This window comes from Protobothrops mucrosquamatus, unplaced genomic scaffold, assembly GCF_001527695.2.
Source record: "Protobothrops mucrosquamatus isolate PMUCROS unplaced genomic scaffold, P.Mucros_1.0 scaffold180, whole genome shotgun sequence".
Lineage (NCBI taxonomy): Eukaryota > Metazoa > Chordata > Lepidosauria > Squamata > Viperidae > Protobothrops > Protobothrops mucrosquamatus.
In genome coordinates this window covers 462347-477171 of record NW_015386539.1, presented here as the reverse complement: position 1 = coordinate 477171, position 14825 = coordinate 462347, and the positions used below count along the sequence as shown (strand labels likewise).

Here is a 14825-nt window from a genome sequence, read left to right as displayed (position 1 = left end):
GGGAGTCCAGCGCTCTTCCAGCTTCGGGGTCCCCAATGCCAACACCATCAAGCAGATGCTTCTGGACTGGTGCCGCGCCAAGACCCGGGGCTACGAGGTGAGCGCCTGCCCGTCTCCCGTGCCTCCCTGGCCCCGCCGTGCCTGGCCCATCTCTTTCCTGACGGTCCTCATTTCTCTCCACCCTCCGCAGCACGTGGACATCCAGAACTTCTCCTCCAGCTGGAGCGACGGGATGGCCTTCTGTGCGCTGGTCCACAACTTTTTCCCCGAGGCCTTCGATTACACGCAGCTCTCGCCCCAGGACCGGCGGCATAACTTCGAGAAGGCCTTCTCCGCAGCCGAGTAGGTATCCCCGTGCCTGCTCCGTTCGGCTTTGCTGGGCCCTGGAAGAGCCCCTGAGCTAGCGGTGGCAGAGAGTTCCCCAGGGGATTCTCCCCATACCTACGAGGTTGCTTCATCTTCTACATGTCTATGGAGATTCTCGGTCACGGTTGTCCCAAAGATGCTTTTTTTCAGGAGCCCAAAACTAACGTTACTAAGCGAGACACCTGTTAAGTGAGCTTTGCCCCATTCTACGACTTTTCTTGCCCTAGTCGTTGAGTCCCTGCTGTCATTAAGTTAGTGACCCGGTTGCTAACTGAATCCGGCTTCCCCTTTGAATTTGCTCATCAGAAGGTGGCAAAAGGGGATCACGTGACCCCGGGACATTGCAACTGCCGTAAGTACAAGCCAGTTGCCGAGCGTCTGAATTTTGGTCACGTGACCCTGGGGATGCTGCAACGGTCGTAAGTGTGAAAGGTGGTCTGGAGTCGTTTTTTTTCTTAAGTGCCGTTGTAAACTTTGAACAGTCACTATAAACAAACTGTGGTAACTCGAGGGCTAGCCGTATACCACTGCAACCATAAGGACTAGAAACTTACCTTGTTCAGAAATGGAACCCTGCAAGCCGGCGTACCCAGGACGCTGGATCGTTGCGGTCTCCCTGCCCTCCCGCAGTGGTGGCTCCTGCCGCCAGGAGCCCTCAAGGATGGATAGGGTGCAACCCAGAGTATTTTGCCACGGGCCTCCTTTTCTCTGACTTGGGATTCCTGAAACCTCTTTCCTTGGGACTTCTGTGGAAGTTCCTTCCCTGGGAACGAGACGGGGGGGGGCTCGGGATGCATTCAAATGGGGGGGGTGCGCATCGCTGCCTGGAGCTGAGCATGGGGAGGGGGCTGCGGGAGGGCCTCGTTGGCCAAAGGCGATAAGCAGCTGCAAGCTCTGTCTGAGATTGGCATCACGGGCTGGGCTCCCCTCGCAGCTTGGGCTGGGATGTGACGGGGGGTCCTAGAGCCTGTTTGACCTACGGAGCGGCTGGCACGGCTTCTTCGGCTTTGCCTTTCTGGGGAATTTTGCTCCGGCAGAGAAAAGCACGGTGGGGAACCTCCTTCCTTCTTTTTTTTCCTTTCCCTTTGCTGTTTTTCTGTCCGTCCCTTCCAGTGCTTCGTCCCTTTCAGCTCGGGCCTCCCCAGGCCTTCGTCATCCTTCCCTCACGCAGCGGTGGGTCCAGCCGTCTTGTGAAAAAAGCGGGGCTGGCAGAACGGACCTGGCACCGGTCTTCAACCGGTCTGAACGGGGGGAACAGATCTGCTCGGCTGCCCTTGACCAATATCTGTGCTGCCCCCCAGGCCCTTGGATGGGCCTGTGTGAGTGCGTTTAGGGGTCCCGACTCCCCTCTCCCCAGATCTTCCCTCCTGCTACCTACAGCTTCCGACCCAGCAGGGTCTAGGGAAATCGGGCGAGGGGGACCGGCTGTTCTGCCTCCAGACTGCAGAATGGGGCATTGTCCACCCTTCTCCTCCACCGAGGGTCTAGGACAGGGGTGGGCAACCTTGGCTCTTTTATGACTTCACCTGAAGTTGAGGGTCTTAAGGACTCAGTCGGTACGACTCCCCTTTCCCTCTCCAAAGGTATGACTCGGTACGACCGAGTCCTTAAGACCCTCAACTTCAGGTGCTCAGTGTTTTCTCGGTTCCAACGGATGGGGACCAGATCCGTCACCTGGTGCTCTGGGTCGCTCGGGAGGAGGGTGCCGGGTTTGAGTCCACACTCCTCTGCAGCTTCTGCCTTGTTTCCCTCCCCCCTCCCCCAAATTCTTTCTCACTTTCCTTGGCTTCGCGCACCCCAGACGGGCTGAGGCCCACTTCCAAGAGTGTGTGGCAGGATGGGGCGCACAGAGCGAGTCGCTCATCCCTTCTCTATACGTCGCCATATAGAGGGAGCGCAACGAGCACCCCGCTCGCTTTCCTGTCCTGTCCACCTCTCTGTCTTTTTTTGTCTGTCTATCCCGGCCGTTCAGTCCGGATTTTTGCCGCATCCTCTGCATCTCACTCAGGAATGAGCCCCCCACCCCACCCCCTGTATCCGTTGGCACCCCGATATCTCCTACTCCCTTTGCATGGCATGGCGGAGAGGTCCGTGCCCGCTCACCCCGTTGCATGCATATGTGGGTCTCGTCACGGAGAATGTGAACTGGATTTACGTATCTTGTGTTTTTTCTCTCTCTCTCTCTCTTTCTCTCTCTCTCTTTCTTTTCCTCCGATTTCTTTCTATCTTCTCTCTTCCCCCACCCCCCAAATTTGTCTGGGCTGTGATCACTGGCTTCCTCTTCCCCCCTCCCCCTGCCCTTCCCTCCACCACGATCCCTCCTCCCCCCACCCACCCCCAGGACACTGGCAGAATGCCCGCAGTTGCTGGACGTGGAAGACATGGTCCGGATGAGGGAGCCGGATTGGAAGTGCGTTTACACGTACATCCAGGAGTTCTATCGCTGCCTAGTTCAGAAGGGGTTGGTCAAGACGAAAAAGTCTTAACTTTCCTTTCTGCGGCGCTACGGTGAGAACCTTTCCTTCTTTCCTGGGATTGATTGTCCTTTTTTTTTGAGGGGGGAGGGGTGTTTAGGGGCTGGGGCTGCAGGGCTCCCCCAAGGATGCAAGGCGAGAGATGCACCTCCCCACTCCGTGGGCGCCCTCAGCTGGTAGGTTGCGAGAGCGTTTGCGACAGATGCAGGAGTTCCCAAAGTTTAAGGTGGTTTAGCCTGGAAACGGGGGGGGGTGTGTGTGTGCTTCCTCAAAGACCCTCCCCAGGCAATGAAAGGCCCTGACCTTCCAGGGCCTGGGGCAAAGGCAGAAGCCAGACAGGTGATGGAGGGTCTCTCCTCCTCCCGTGCCTTGCCCAGACCTTATAAGTCTTGGAAGAGCTGGAAAAAATGACTCAGGCCGGTCTTGTTAATAGCATCTCCTCGGCTCTCCTGGGAGGCTGGAAGCCGCACACACTGAGCGAGCTAAACAATGGCTTTATAAGGGCATCCTGGCTTGCTTGGAGCTGGCCCAGGCCTTTCTCCACTGCCTCCGGGAGTGGGGTGGGGGGGCTGCCCATCAACTCTCCTCTCGCCCTCCCCCCCTCAGCTGCCCTGTGCGTAGCTGAGTTGGGGCCTGAAGTGGCCCTTCGGCCCTAGTGGGGGTGGGGGTTTCAGGCTGATCAGCCCTTGGATGGGAGACCACCAGGAGATGTGAGGGCTGCCAGCTAGAGTGGGAAGTAGAAAAGGCCCCTTTGGAAGAAGGCCACGGGGATTCCCTTCTTGGACGATTGCGGAAAAACCACGTCAGGGTCTCAGAACAGGGTCCTCATCCTTTCCAGCTGGGCGGACTGGTGCCCATAGGAGGGGAGTGAGTGGCAGGCACACGTGCGCGGCTCCATTTGTGCAAGCAGCACACCCGTGTGACCTCCACTCACGAGTGGAGCTTCACGTGCACAAAGTATGAATAGCCCTCGTTTAGTGGCCACTATTGGGACTGTCGACACATGGTCAGTAAAAGGAAAACCACAGGGCCATGATGGGCTTACTTCTTCTAGGTCATTAAGTGAGTCACTGCAGGTTGTTAAGCGAGACTCCAGGGGACCATGACGTGCAATTTCTGCACCGGCTCCCCCATTGACTGTCGGAAGCCGGCTGTGATGTGTGCAAATGACAATCACGGGACTGCTACGGTCATAAGTGTGAGGACCGGTTGCAGAGCTTGGGGGGCGGGGGTATTTTGCAGCATGGTAACTTTAAATGGTCCCTAAACAAGGCCGCTGCTAAGTGAGAACTACCTGTAATTGTTTGGCGTGCACCAACCTGGCACCCTCCGAGCAGCAGAACTGTAGATCCTGGAGTTTTCACCTTCTGGCTGGGGATTATGGATTTAATTCCACTGGTCCTTTGCTTTGCCTTTGGCCCTTGGCTGTTCCCCCCCCCTCTGAAGGCTAATCATAAGGAGCCTGACAGCTTTAAAACTGTGATGTTAGTTCACTTGTCAGCCAGCCTCACTGAGGACTAGAAGTCTGACTGTTTTGTAAGTGGTGTTTTGCTCCAGTGAAGGATGCAGGGATGGTGAGCTCTTTGTCAGAGTGCCTGGGCCCTGCTCTGCAGGTGAAACCTTTGCTGCATCAAATAGTTTTGTCACGTCGGTTGAAATCCTCCTAAACGAAGTGCCTTCAACGGTCTAAAAAGAGCCGGTGATGGGGAATGGGCAGCGGATTAGAATTGGGGGGAGGAAGGTTAATTTAGGGAGGGGAGTCTAGTTCGGATGTACACACCCTGGCAAGGGCATGGCTTCTTCGCCCAGCGCCATCGGCAGGGCTGAGGGCAAGCTGGATCCTGGAGATCCTTGTCCCAGTCCCGGCTTAGGACAAGGGGACGGTGAGCTGTTCCTTCCGGCGAATTGAACCCGTGTCCCTTGGCTTTTGCAGGAGGCTGGTGGACTGCGTCCCGCTGGTGGACGTGGAGGATATGATGATCATGGGGAAACGCCCGGATGCCAAATGTGTTTTCACCTACGTCCAGTCCCTCTACAACCACCTGCGACGTCACGAGCTTCAGCGACGGCAGTCACACCTGTAGCCTCCTCCTCTTCCGACGGACCCCCACCCCCAAAAGGCCGGGCGGGTAGGCTGGGGGGGCAGCTTCCCCCACGCTCCCCACCTCCTCTCTTGCCTGCAGAGATCAGGCGAGGCCGCCCCCCCAGCCCAGAAAAGAGACCGGGAGTCTTGGCTGCCGCTCTGCACCACACATGCTTTTATACCAAGGTTGTTTTGATTGTTGCTTGTAAGTTATTGTGTTGGGGTTTGTTTGTTTTTTGACGGCAGCAGCTTTTCTCCTCTCCCCCTCATCCCTAGAGATCCCTCTCCCCCACTGAAGGAAAAGCCAAGTCGGGGTCCACCAGTGTAGAACCCCCTTGTGGAGACAGTGGCCTTTTCCGTCCACCAGCAAAGCCCAAACTTCTCATCGATAGCCGTGTGTTTCACTTTTTGCACGCCTTTTGACACAGAGAAAGCTCGCCTCTGGCTGTGAAGGAGTGGGGCGTGGGAAGCAAAGGAGGGGGGAGGCTGTGCTCCTGACCCCACCCATCCCAAATTAGCTTGCCTCGGTCTTCAGGGAGGCAGCCTTTTGCGCTTGTGTGCCGCGATCGTGGAATCGTGGACTTTCCTTGGTTCACAAAGAAAACGCTAAAAGGAGGAGTGCTTTTTTTCGAAACCCAGCCCTGCCATGTGAAGGGGAGGGGGGCGCTGTGCCAGCTCCGAGGGGCTCTTTCCATGCCACTTGGCTCCATCAGCCTCTTGCCAGTGGGCTGCTGAGTGGTGGCATCTGCCTGCCTCCCATGACCAAGGAGAACTCAGATGGGGAGTTTTATTCCTGCGGGTTCCCACCAGGAATGCTGTTCCTCTGGTATCCACCACGAGCTGCCTTGCCCGCTTCCTTGAGGGACTCCTACGTGGGGCAGGCCAGTCCTTGGGGCTGCGTGAGGTGCAAGCAGGACCGTAGTGCACGGCTGGCCTCCCTCCGGGATTGTAATCCTTGCACCACCCACAAGATTGTATCAGCACCAGCAAGACAATAAAACGTTTGGATTGTGGTCCCTGCCTCGGTCCCTGCCTTCGCCACGCGGACACCCTAAAATGCTACCCCCCCCAATAACATCCGTTAGGTGAATTAACTTTTAGCAGGATTTGAACTTCTTTTTATCTAACAACCGTGGATGGCTCATTAGCTTTTTTTTCTCTTTCCAAACGGCAAGGCTTTTCATTTTAAAAAGCTAGGAATTTAAAACAAGAATACAAAACCTCACACTTGCTCTATAAATCCCTCGGCCGCCGGCTATGCCATACCAACCAAACCATTCGTTCAAGACTTCGGTTTTAAGATTGGCACCCCCCCTGGCAGGTCTAGCATCTAGCCAGCCGCCTTGATTTTTGTGGGAGAAAAAAAACGGGAAGTCCAAAGGTGCGCTTGTGATCAAGCGGTAACATTTGGCAAGGAAGTGTTAGCAGTGGAAAGTCTGCACAAAACGAGAGGCGCATCTCTGCTGGTTGACGAAGGCAACTTTATTGTTACTATCCTAAACCAGTTGGGGGTTCGGCGACCTGCTCCCCGGCAGGCTGCGCTCCCAGCCCGAGAGGACGTGTCTATCCACCCTCAGCAGCAAAAGCTTTCTGCAGAGGGCTTCATCCTGTCCTGCACAGGTGAGGCACACCTGGAGGGAAAGTGCTGGTCACGGGAGTGGACCCTTGTGTGATGCCTTGTGCAAGGATGCCCGTCTTGGGGTGAAGGGCGGAATCCCTTGAGGCTTCTTCCAGTCAATTTCGTCCGAGTTACAGGCAGCCCTTGACTTAACGACCATTTGACAAGGGCTGTTGTGATTGTTGGGCGTTGGCTTGCCCTTCACCACAGTCGGTGAATGCTGCAAGTCACACAATCGCCATTTGCAACCTTTACCAACCGGCTTCCGACAAGCCCAAAGCAAATGGCGAAGCAGGCGGGGAAAGTCACAATCACAGCCATGTGGGTGTCTTGCTTGACAACTGCACATGCTTAACGACGTTTTTTCCAGTTTCGATTGTGGTCGTAAGTCAGGGGCTGTTTGTAACCGGCCCGGGGGTTGCATATAATGTGGCTGTCTTTGTTTTGCACATTTTCCTTCTGAGGGCAGCAAGTTCTTCCCCTTAAGCAAAAGTTTGCAGCCTTTGAATCTTCTCTAAAGGTTAATTTCTCCGGCAGCACAATTCAGCCGTGTGCGAACCACAGGAGATCTTATCTATATAGCTGCAGATTATTTAGATATTGCCAATGCCCTGAGACTTCCCATTCTTTCCAGCAGGCACCCTTCACAAGCAGAGCACGTTGAATTCTATAGGTCTGGACTCCCCGCCCCCTTTTTCTCTTTCGCACGTCTGTTCTTCATTGCTTCCACATCTGACGGCAGGGAATTAGCAGGCGCCATTTGGAAAGCGTCGGGAACAGGGGAGTCCGGCGTGTCTTTCCGGTAGAATCCCAGTTCTTGCATCAGCTGATTTATTTCTTCCCGGCTCATGTCACTCAATGGGATTCTCTGCAAATTAAAGGCAAATCACAGGGACTAGCACCCTCTGGCCACAGCGAGACAGCTGGGTTGTCTCTAGACAATGCTCAAATGAGCGGCATCTTATCCAGATTGGCATAACAGGGCAATGCTCCTATTATCTATTCCCAGCATACTTTTAAGGCTGTAGCATCTTGGCATTTCAAGTTTCTCTTGCGGGCATCTTCACAAAATGGCCTCCCAGTCTTAAAAGATGAACTGGCCCACCAGAATGCCTCCTCCTATCCCAGCACAGTGCTGCGTTTGCTATGATGCACTTTAGTGGAGGCTAAAACATACAAAGAACGTTTGCAGGAATTGCGTCTGTCTAGTTTAACGAAAAGAAGGATTAGGGGAGACATGATAGCAGTCTCCCAATATCTGAGGGGCTGCCCCAAAGAAGAGGGAGTCAAGCTGTTCTCCAAAGCGCCGGAAGGCAGGACAAGAAGCAACGGATGGAAACTAATCAAGGAAAGAAGCAACCTGGAACTAAGGAGGAATTTCCTGACACTGAGAACAATTAACCAGTGCCCTTATAACAATAACATTAAAACTGAAAAACATAGCATTTGTCTCACAAAATAGGGACTCTCCTCTCTAGATAAATTTTGTAAGTAGCTACACAAGAAGATGCACGAGTTTGTTTGGCCAACCCACTCCAATCTTGAAACTCATTTTCTTTTCCAACTTTGCAAACCGTTCAACAGCTTGCAAGAAACAACGGAGGGAAACTAATCAAGGAGAGAAGCAACCTGGAATTAAGGAGATACTTCCTAACAGAACAACTAACTAGTGGAACGACTTGCCTTCAGGAGTTGTGGGTGCTTCATCATTGGAGATTTTTAAGAAAAGAATGGACAGCTACCTGTCTGAAATGGCATAGGGTCTCCTGCTTGAGTAGGGGGTTGGACTAGAAGACCTCCAAGGCCCCTTCCAGCTCTATTCCGATTGATTATTTTTTAAAAATCTCTTTTTCTTTGTTTTATCTTGTGAGAGGGCAATTCTCACCAGACCAAAGCTGAGTTTGGGAAAGCACTGGCAAGCNACATTATAAAATAATTCCCTCTCACCTGAAGTTCTTCGAATTTAATGTTGAGCAGGATCAGCTCAGGGTCCGCTCCAGCCAGGTACTTCAAGTCCATGTTGTGGCTAAGGGGGAGCGTTAAGGAGCCGTTATCTGCTGCTGGAAGAGGACACCGTCCTTCCCTCCATCTGCGCTGCTCTCGGCACTAACTCGGGGAGGGGTCTGGGTGGAGCCCCCCCACCCAGCAGACCTGGGCAACTCGCCGTGGGACAAGAGTTACGCCAATATCAAAGAAACGGTGGAATAGAATCATTGCAGAAAGAATGCCAAAGGAGGGACAGGAGGAAATTTTGAACGGCAAAAATCAAAACTTATCTTTTATTTATTTTAAATAAATAAAGGGCAGCACATCCAGGTAGCGGACGAACCCCAGAGGAGGTGAGCCTGGATAAAAACTCAGCAAAGGATACTACAAAGGCAGGTCTTCGTTGAGAAAGGCCTTTACCTGGAGAAAAAAAAAAAAAAAGGAAGAATCAGCCATTAATGGACGGGACGGTGGCTGGTGTTTCCTGCACGAGCAGGAGGCTGGACTAGAAGACCTCCAAGGCCCCTTCCAACTTGGTACGGAACAAAGCTGGCTCGCCCCCTGAGGTTTTCCAGTGGGGAAGCAGATGGTCCAGGGGAAAAGGAGAGCAAATCCGAAGAGTTGCTTACCTCTGGCAGGCGGTTCAAGCGTCATCCTCCACAGCTCTGGGGGGGGAAAAGGAGAGCACCATCAAAAGTGTGTTTCTAAGCGACGCCAGAGGGACAGCCCCGTTCAACTGGTTGGATTAGTTTTTGTGCTGCGAACACGGGGGCCCCCCACCGAAGCGAAGCGGATTAGGTTGCCTAGACCGCGCTCCCCAGCAACACACACCCACACACCTCCCGTCTAATTCATTCCCAGTTCCCATGGCCAACACACTGGTGTCTTTGCACCCTCACAATTTACACCCTTTTGTAATTCACGGTTGCCAAGGCCTGCTTTTTTCTGTCTTTTTTTCCCCTGAAACAGCCTGTTCCCCCACGCTGCGGGCTCCATTTTCCATCATGACTAACAGCCAGCCTATTAACAGATGGAATTAGTGGGAAGACAGCAACCAGAAGAAGAAGAAACGTTTCCTTTTAAAGTTCCCAATTGAGGTACCTGCACTTAGTGTTGTAGCCAGAGGGCCTAAAAATCCATGAATGGCTGGGCGGATGAAATGAGTTGATCTCTCCATCTGGTGCCTTCACCGCCTCTGTGGGTTTCCCACTGTCTGCCCCATTTCATGGGAGGGAACCAGCCCTTTGGACGGACACTTTCTACCATCTGGGCAGGTTTGGATGATACACTAAGGCTACTAAAATGTGATTTGTTCTTTTAGGGCTAGAATGTCATGGAAAGTAAGATAACTGGGCTTTATTCCATCCTGCCTAGCAAACCACAGCTTCACGTGTTGTGAGAATCCAGCTTTTGCAGGATACAGACTGCAAGAGAAAACCTTAACCCAAGGGTCCCCAATCCCCCCTCCCCGGTCTGTGTACCCACACCAGTCCGCAGCATGCCGGAAAACCAGGCCGTGCAAACAAGCAAAAGCCCCATCCGAGGGATGTGGGCAGAATTCGAAACCAGCCCCCCCCTGCCTCCGGTCCGTGGAAAGACCTCTCTCCCCGGAACCGGTCCCTAGTGCCCAAAATGTTGGGGGCCACTGCCTTAACCCACAGCAAACTTTGCGATTGTTACCCAGACCGAAGCAATCCGAGCGACAAGATCAACAACTGCTTCAATAACAACAGCAAAGTAATTGCGGCCATTTTCAGAAGCCCCTTGAGGAAATTATGCAATTTGCACGTAATTGATTTATTGTGTTTGGCTGAGGCTTCCTGGCTCAGGCCAAGAGGAAACGTTGTCAGCCTCTGAAAAGCAGCCCAGCCTGACTCAGAGATAGCCTGCCCCTAAACAGAGAGGCTCCCTTTGCCAAATCTGCTTCCTCTGGAGCTGGGGGTGGGGGTGGGTGAGTGGGCAGAGGGGTTTTCCCCCAACAGTTGGGGCAAAGGTTCCCTCCGCCCATTTCCGTCACAACAGCCCCATCTGTGAAATGGGCCACGTCAGCCTGGGTGTTTCTAGGGCGGAAAGGGGACTGGCGGCTGCACCGCAATGCAGGCAGCCCTTGACTTACATCCACAACGGAGCCCCCCAAATTTCTGTTGTTAAGCGAAGTGAGTTTTGCCCCATTTTACGACCTGCCTTGCCTCGGCTGCTAAGTGAATCGCTGCAGTTGTTAAGTCAATCTGGCTTCTCCATTAACTTTGCTCGTCCGAAGGTTGCAAAAGGGGATCGCATGAACCCGGGACGCTGCGACCATCATAAATGTGAGACGGCTGCCAAGCGTCTGAATTTTGACCACGTGACGGTGGGGATGCTACAACAGCTGCGTGTAAAATGGTCCTAAAGTCACTTTTTTTCAGGGCCATTGTAATTTTGAACGGACACTAAATGAACCCTTGTTAAGTCAAGGGCTACCTGTATCACCCAGGCTGTGTTCACACATAACAGGCTTAAAAAGGCCAGTCGAAAACCTAGAAACACCGTTCAAACCTGCTAAGTGGGTTAATGTTAACTTTGTTTCGCCTAATGCCTGAACCTGGTCTGTTTGATTACTTCAGGACTGAAAACGGGTGAAGTTAGAAAGAAATGGGGTCCGTCCGGATGCCCTCCCTGGCAGCCTTTCGTCTCCAGCCTTCTCCAACCGGGCACCCCTCTCCCATAATTGCCCTCACTGGGGTTTGGGGTGACTGGCGTCAAAGCCCAGCGCGTCTGGAGGGGGGCACTAGGTTGGGGAAGGGTCTGGTTGGGCACCGGCCGGGCTGGGCCCTTTGCCATTGGCTTCTCCTGGCATTGTGCAGCCAGTCCTCAACTCACACCGGTTCGTTTAGTGACCATTCAAAGTTACAAAGTTACTGAGAAAGTGACTTAGGACCCCTTGTTCACCCTTGTGTCCCTTGCAGCATCCCCACGGTCAGCTGCTTTGCGTTCGGACCAGCTTGACAACTGACTCACATTTATGACGGTCGCAGCGTCTGGGCGGGGGAGGAGGGGTGTCAGGCGATCATCCCCTTTTGCGACCTTCCGACAAAGCAAGTTAAGGGGGGAAGCCAGGTTCCACTTCACAACTGCCTGACTCACAGCTGCAGCGGTTCACTCGGGGCCAGACAAGTCGTAAAACGGGGCCCCAGACTCCCTCCGCCGGGGTCTCACTTAGCAAGATAAATCCCGGGCTCCATTGTGGCCGTAAGACGAGGACCCCTAGGGGAAGCCAAGCCCGGCCGTGCGCTCAGGCGCAGCAACCTGGGCAGAGACCCTGCTGGAAAAGCGCGGACCCCTCCCCGATCTGGGACCCCCGCCCCGGCCGGCCGCTCACCTCCACCTTCCCGCGGGCCAGCCACTGCAGGCGGCTCCGGTCCAGCTGCACGGCGCGCAGCGGCGCCACGGCCGAGAGCAGCCCCAGCAGCAGCGGCAGCCAAAGCAGCGGCGTCTCCATCCAGATGCTGAGCCGAAGCGAGGCGAGGCGGGCGCGCTGGGCTTTTACGGAGCCGCTGCCACGTCAAGCCAGGCGGAGCTCCGAGGCGGACTCCCCGCCCGGGGTGGGTCCGAGGCGGGTCCTGGCCCCCCTGCCGCGCCTCCGCCCCGTCCCGGGGGTCCCCGGACTGCCACCCCCCTCGCTCCCGGCCAGGGCACGGCGCCGGGCTCCGGAGGGAGCGGGTAGCTGTCAAAGGGGGTGGGAGTGGGCCAGAGACCCCCCCTCCCCAGCCACAGTGGGTCCTCTGAAGGCGGTCCGATGGGGGAATGCCCCCCCCAAAAAACTTTGAGAAGCTTCACTCTTGTTCATCTGTGTGTGTGTGTGTATGTGGGTATATGCATAGTTTTAGTTATTTTTTATTGTTTTATTTATTTAGTGTGATGTTTATGCAGTGTATATTGGAGGTGGTGACCCTTTGGGAGCTGCACCAGGAAGACACACACCTGTACACACACACACACACCCTCACTCGGAGCTGGCCATCCACCTGTCATGCTTCCCGCTTCGGGAGAACAAACAACTCAAAGAACTCGCTGGCTCTGCCCAGTCCCAGGAAATGTTTTCCCTTGGCGCTTCCTCCTGAATAATATTGATTTCCAAAGTGGAGCAGCTGCTCCGGAGAAGTCAGGGATGTGACCCCAGGAGGCTCCCTGAATCTGAGATGGAAGGAGTCGAAGGAAAGAAAGAAAGAAAGAAAGAAAGAAAGAAAGAAAGAAAGAAAGAAAGAAAGAAAGAAAGAAAGAAAGAAAGAAAGAGAAAGAAAAATAGTTTTGATCCCGGAAAAATTTCCCCATTCTCTGCTTCCTACATAACATCATACATAAACAGAACACCGACACTGATACCCCCTAATCTCCGCTGAAGATGTTACCTAGCATGGTAATTAAATGTTCGGAAACCAACCCACAAACTCGGTGAACGAACCTTCACCCTCAACATCATACTTTTCAATTTTGTTTTGTTTTTAAATCAAGTAAGGTGAAAATCTTTGAGTTCCGTCACCGAGGAACTTCACTGACACATCCGTGTAATTTCCTCTGCAAAAATAGGGAAGGGCCTGTTTTGCTGCGGGGGACAAAAAAAATCTGCTTCCTGTATCCCTGTTGCTCCTGGGGGCAGATTGCCAAAAATTGAAGAGACCCCCCTCGGGCATCGCCTTTCTCTGCCCCGATTCCCCCGCATGAGACAGGGAGCGAAACTTCTAAGAATATCGCAGTTAATAATAGCCACATCAGGACTCCTGGCTTGGCAGAAAGGCTGCGTGAGTCACGGCAAGTGTTAGAAACTGGTAAGCAGGTGGGGAGTTGGTGAATCAGAGAAAATATAGTCGTGGGCTGGCCGAGCGTCTCCAGAGCGTCCGCCGGCTTCTGAGCCGTGATTCACCCCTGCGCGGGGCAAACGGGCACCTGTGCTGGGAATAAAAGGAAAAGACGCAATCCTTGGCAAGCCTTGTGACACAAAACAAAACTCCTTAAAGGGGTGGATGCAACCCCTTTAAGTCCAGGGACCAGCTTCTCCTGGAAGTGGGGTTGCATGTCTGAAAGGCCACCATTGTTAAAGCTTTTCTCTCTGCAAATAGACAGCTTATCTGTGCTGGGCTCAAATGAAGTGCTGGGGAGTACTTTGCAGGCACAGGTAGGCCTAGAAGCGACTGGCATAGGTTGAAATCTGTAGAAATGCACAGGTATGGAACCTGTAGAAATGCACAGGTATGGACAATCCCTGAAATAGGAGCCAGCCGTGTGTGGCAGCTGCCAAAAAAGCCAACACAATCCTAAGCTGCATTAACAGAGGGATAGAAGCGAGATCACGTGAAGCGTTAATACCACTTTATAATGCCTCAGTAAGGCCACACTTGGAATAACTGCATCCAGTTTTGGTTGCTGTGATACAAAAAAGATGCTGAGACTCTAGAAAGAGTGCAGAGAAGGACAACAAAGATGATCAGGGGACTGGAGGCCAAAACATATGAAGAACGGTTGCTGGAGTTGAGTATGTCTAGTTTAATGAAAAGAAGGACTAGCGGTGACATAATAGCAATTTCCTAATATATAAGCGTGAACTTAAATGGACTCCAGAAGATGATAGAGGACAGGAAGACCTGGAGGAACGTTGTCCATGGGGTCGCGATGGGTCGGACACGACTTCGCAATGAACAACAACAACAATATATAAGGGGGATGGTGGACAGGCTGCCACAAAGAAGAGGGGTCAACCTATTCTCAAAAGCACCTGAAAGCAGGACAAGAAGTGACGGATGAAAGCTTATCAAAGAAAGAAGCAACCTAGAACTAAGGAGAAACTTCCTGATAGTGAGAACAATTAATTGGTGGAACGGAGTTGTGGGTGCTCCATCAATCTCTTTCAACTACTTTTCTACATAGTAGAAGCTGCTTGAGCAGGGGGTTGGACTAGAAGATCTCCAAGGTCCCTTCCAACTCTGTTATTCTGTTAATCTGAATTAAAGACTCCACTGAGCCAAGCTAGATTCCTGGGGACCTCCAGGATTTTTCCACTGAAGTGGTTTGTCTCTGTCAGCTCCTGGGATTTTGGAGGGATTCCTCAATCCAGCTTAAGCTCTGGGATTTCCTACTGGCTTCCCATCCAAATACTAACCAAGGCTGATCCTGCTTAGCAGAGGGCTGCACTCGCTGTGCTGCTTTCAGAAATTCATTTTTGGTCCAACGGTATGCTAAACCTGTAAATCCAGATTTAGATGCTTCCTCCACTCTGCATAGAAGACAAAAGATCTCTTGATTCAATTGCTTATTCTACCCTCTT

General features: G+C 53.1%; 1 protein-coding gene across 1 annotated transcript; it reads right to left on the bottom strand.

Annotated features, from left to right (window-relative positions):
* Positions 1–6384: 6384 nt before the first annotated feature.
* Positions 6385–12040, bottom strand: SELENOM (selenoprotein M). The gene is made up of 5 exons (XM_015813647.1): positions 11886–12040; positions 9157–9192; positions 8913–8947; positions 8489–8567; positions 6385–7409 (listed from the first exon to the last, which is right to left on the bottom strand). Exons 1-5 carry the CDS (start codon positions 12003–12005, stop codon positions 7209–7211), a joined length of 471 nt encoding a protein of 156 aa, XP_015669133.1. The 5' UTR covers positions 12006–12040; the 3' UTR covers positions 6385–7208.
* Positions 12041–14825: the final 2785 nt, after the last annotated feature.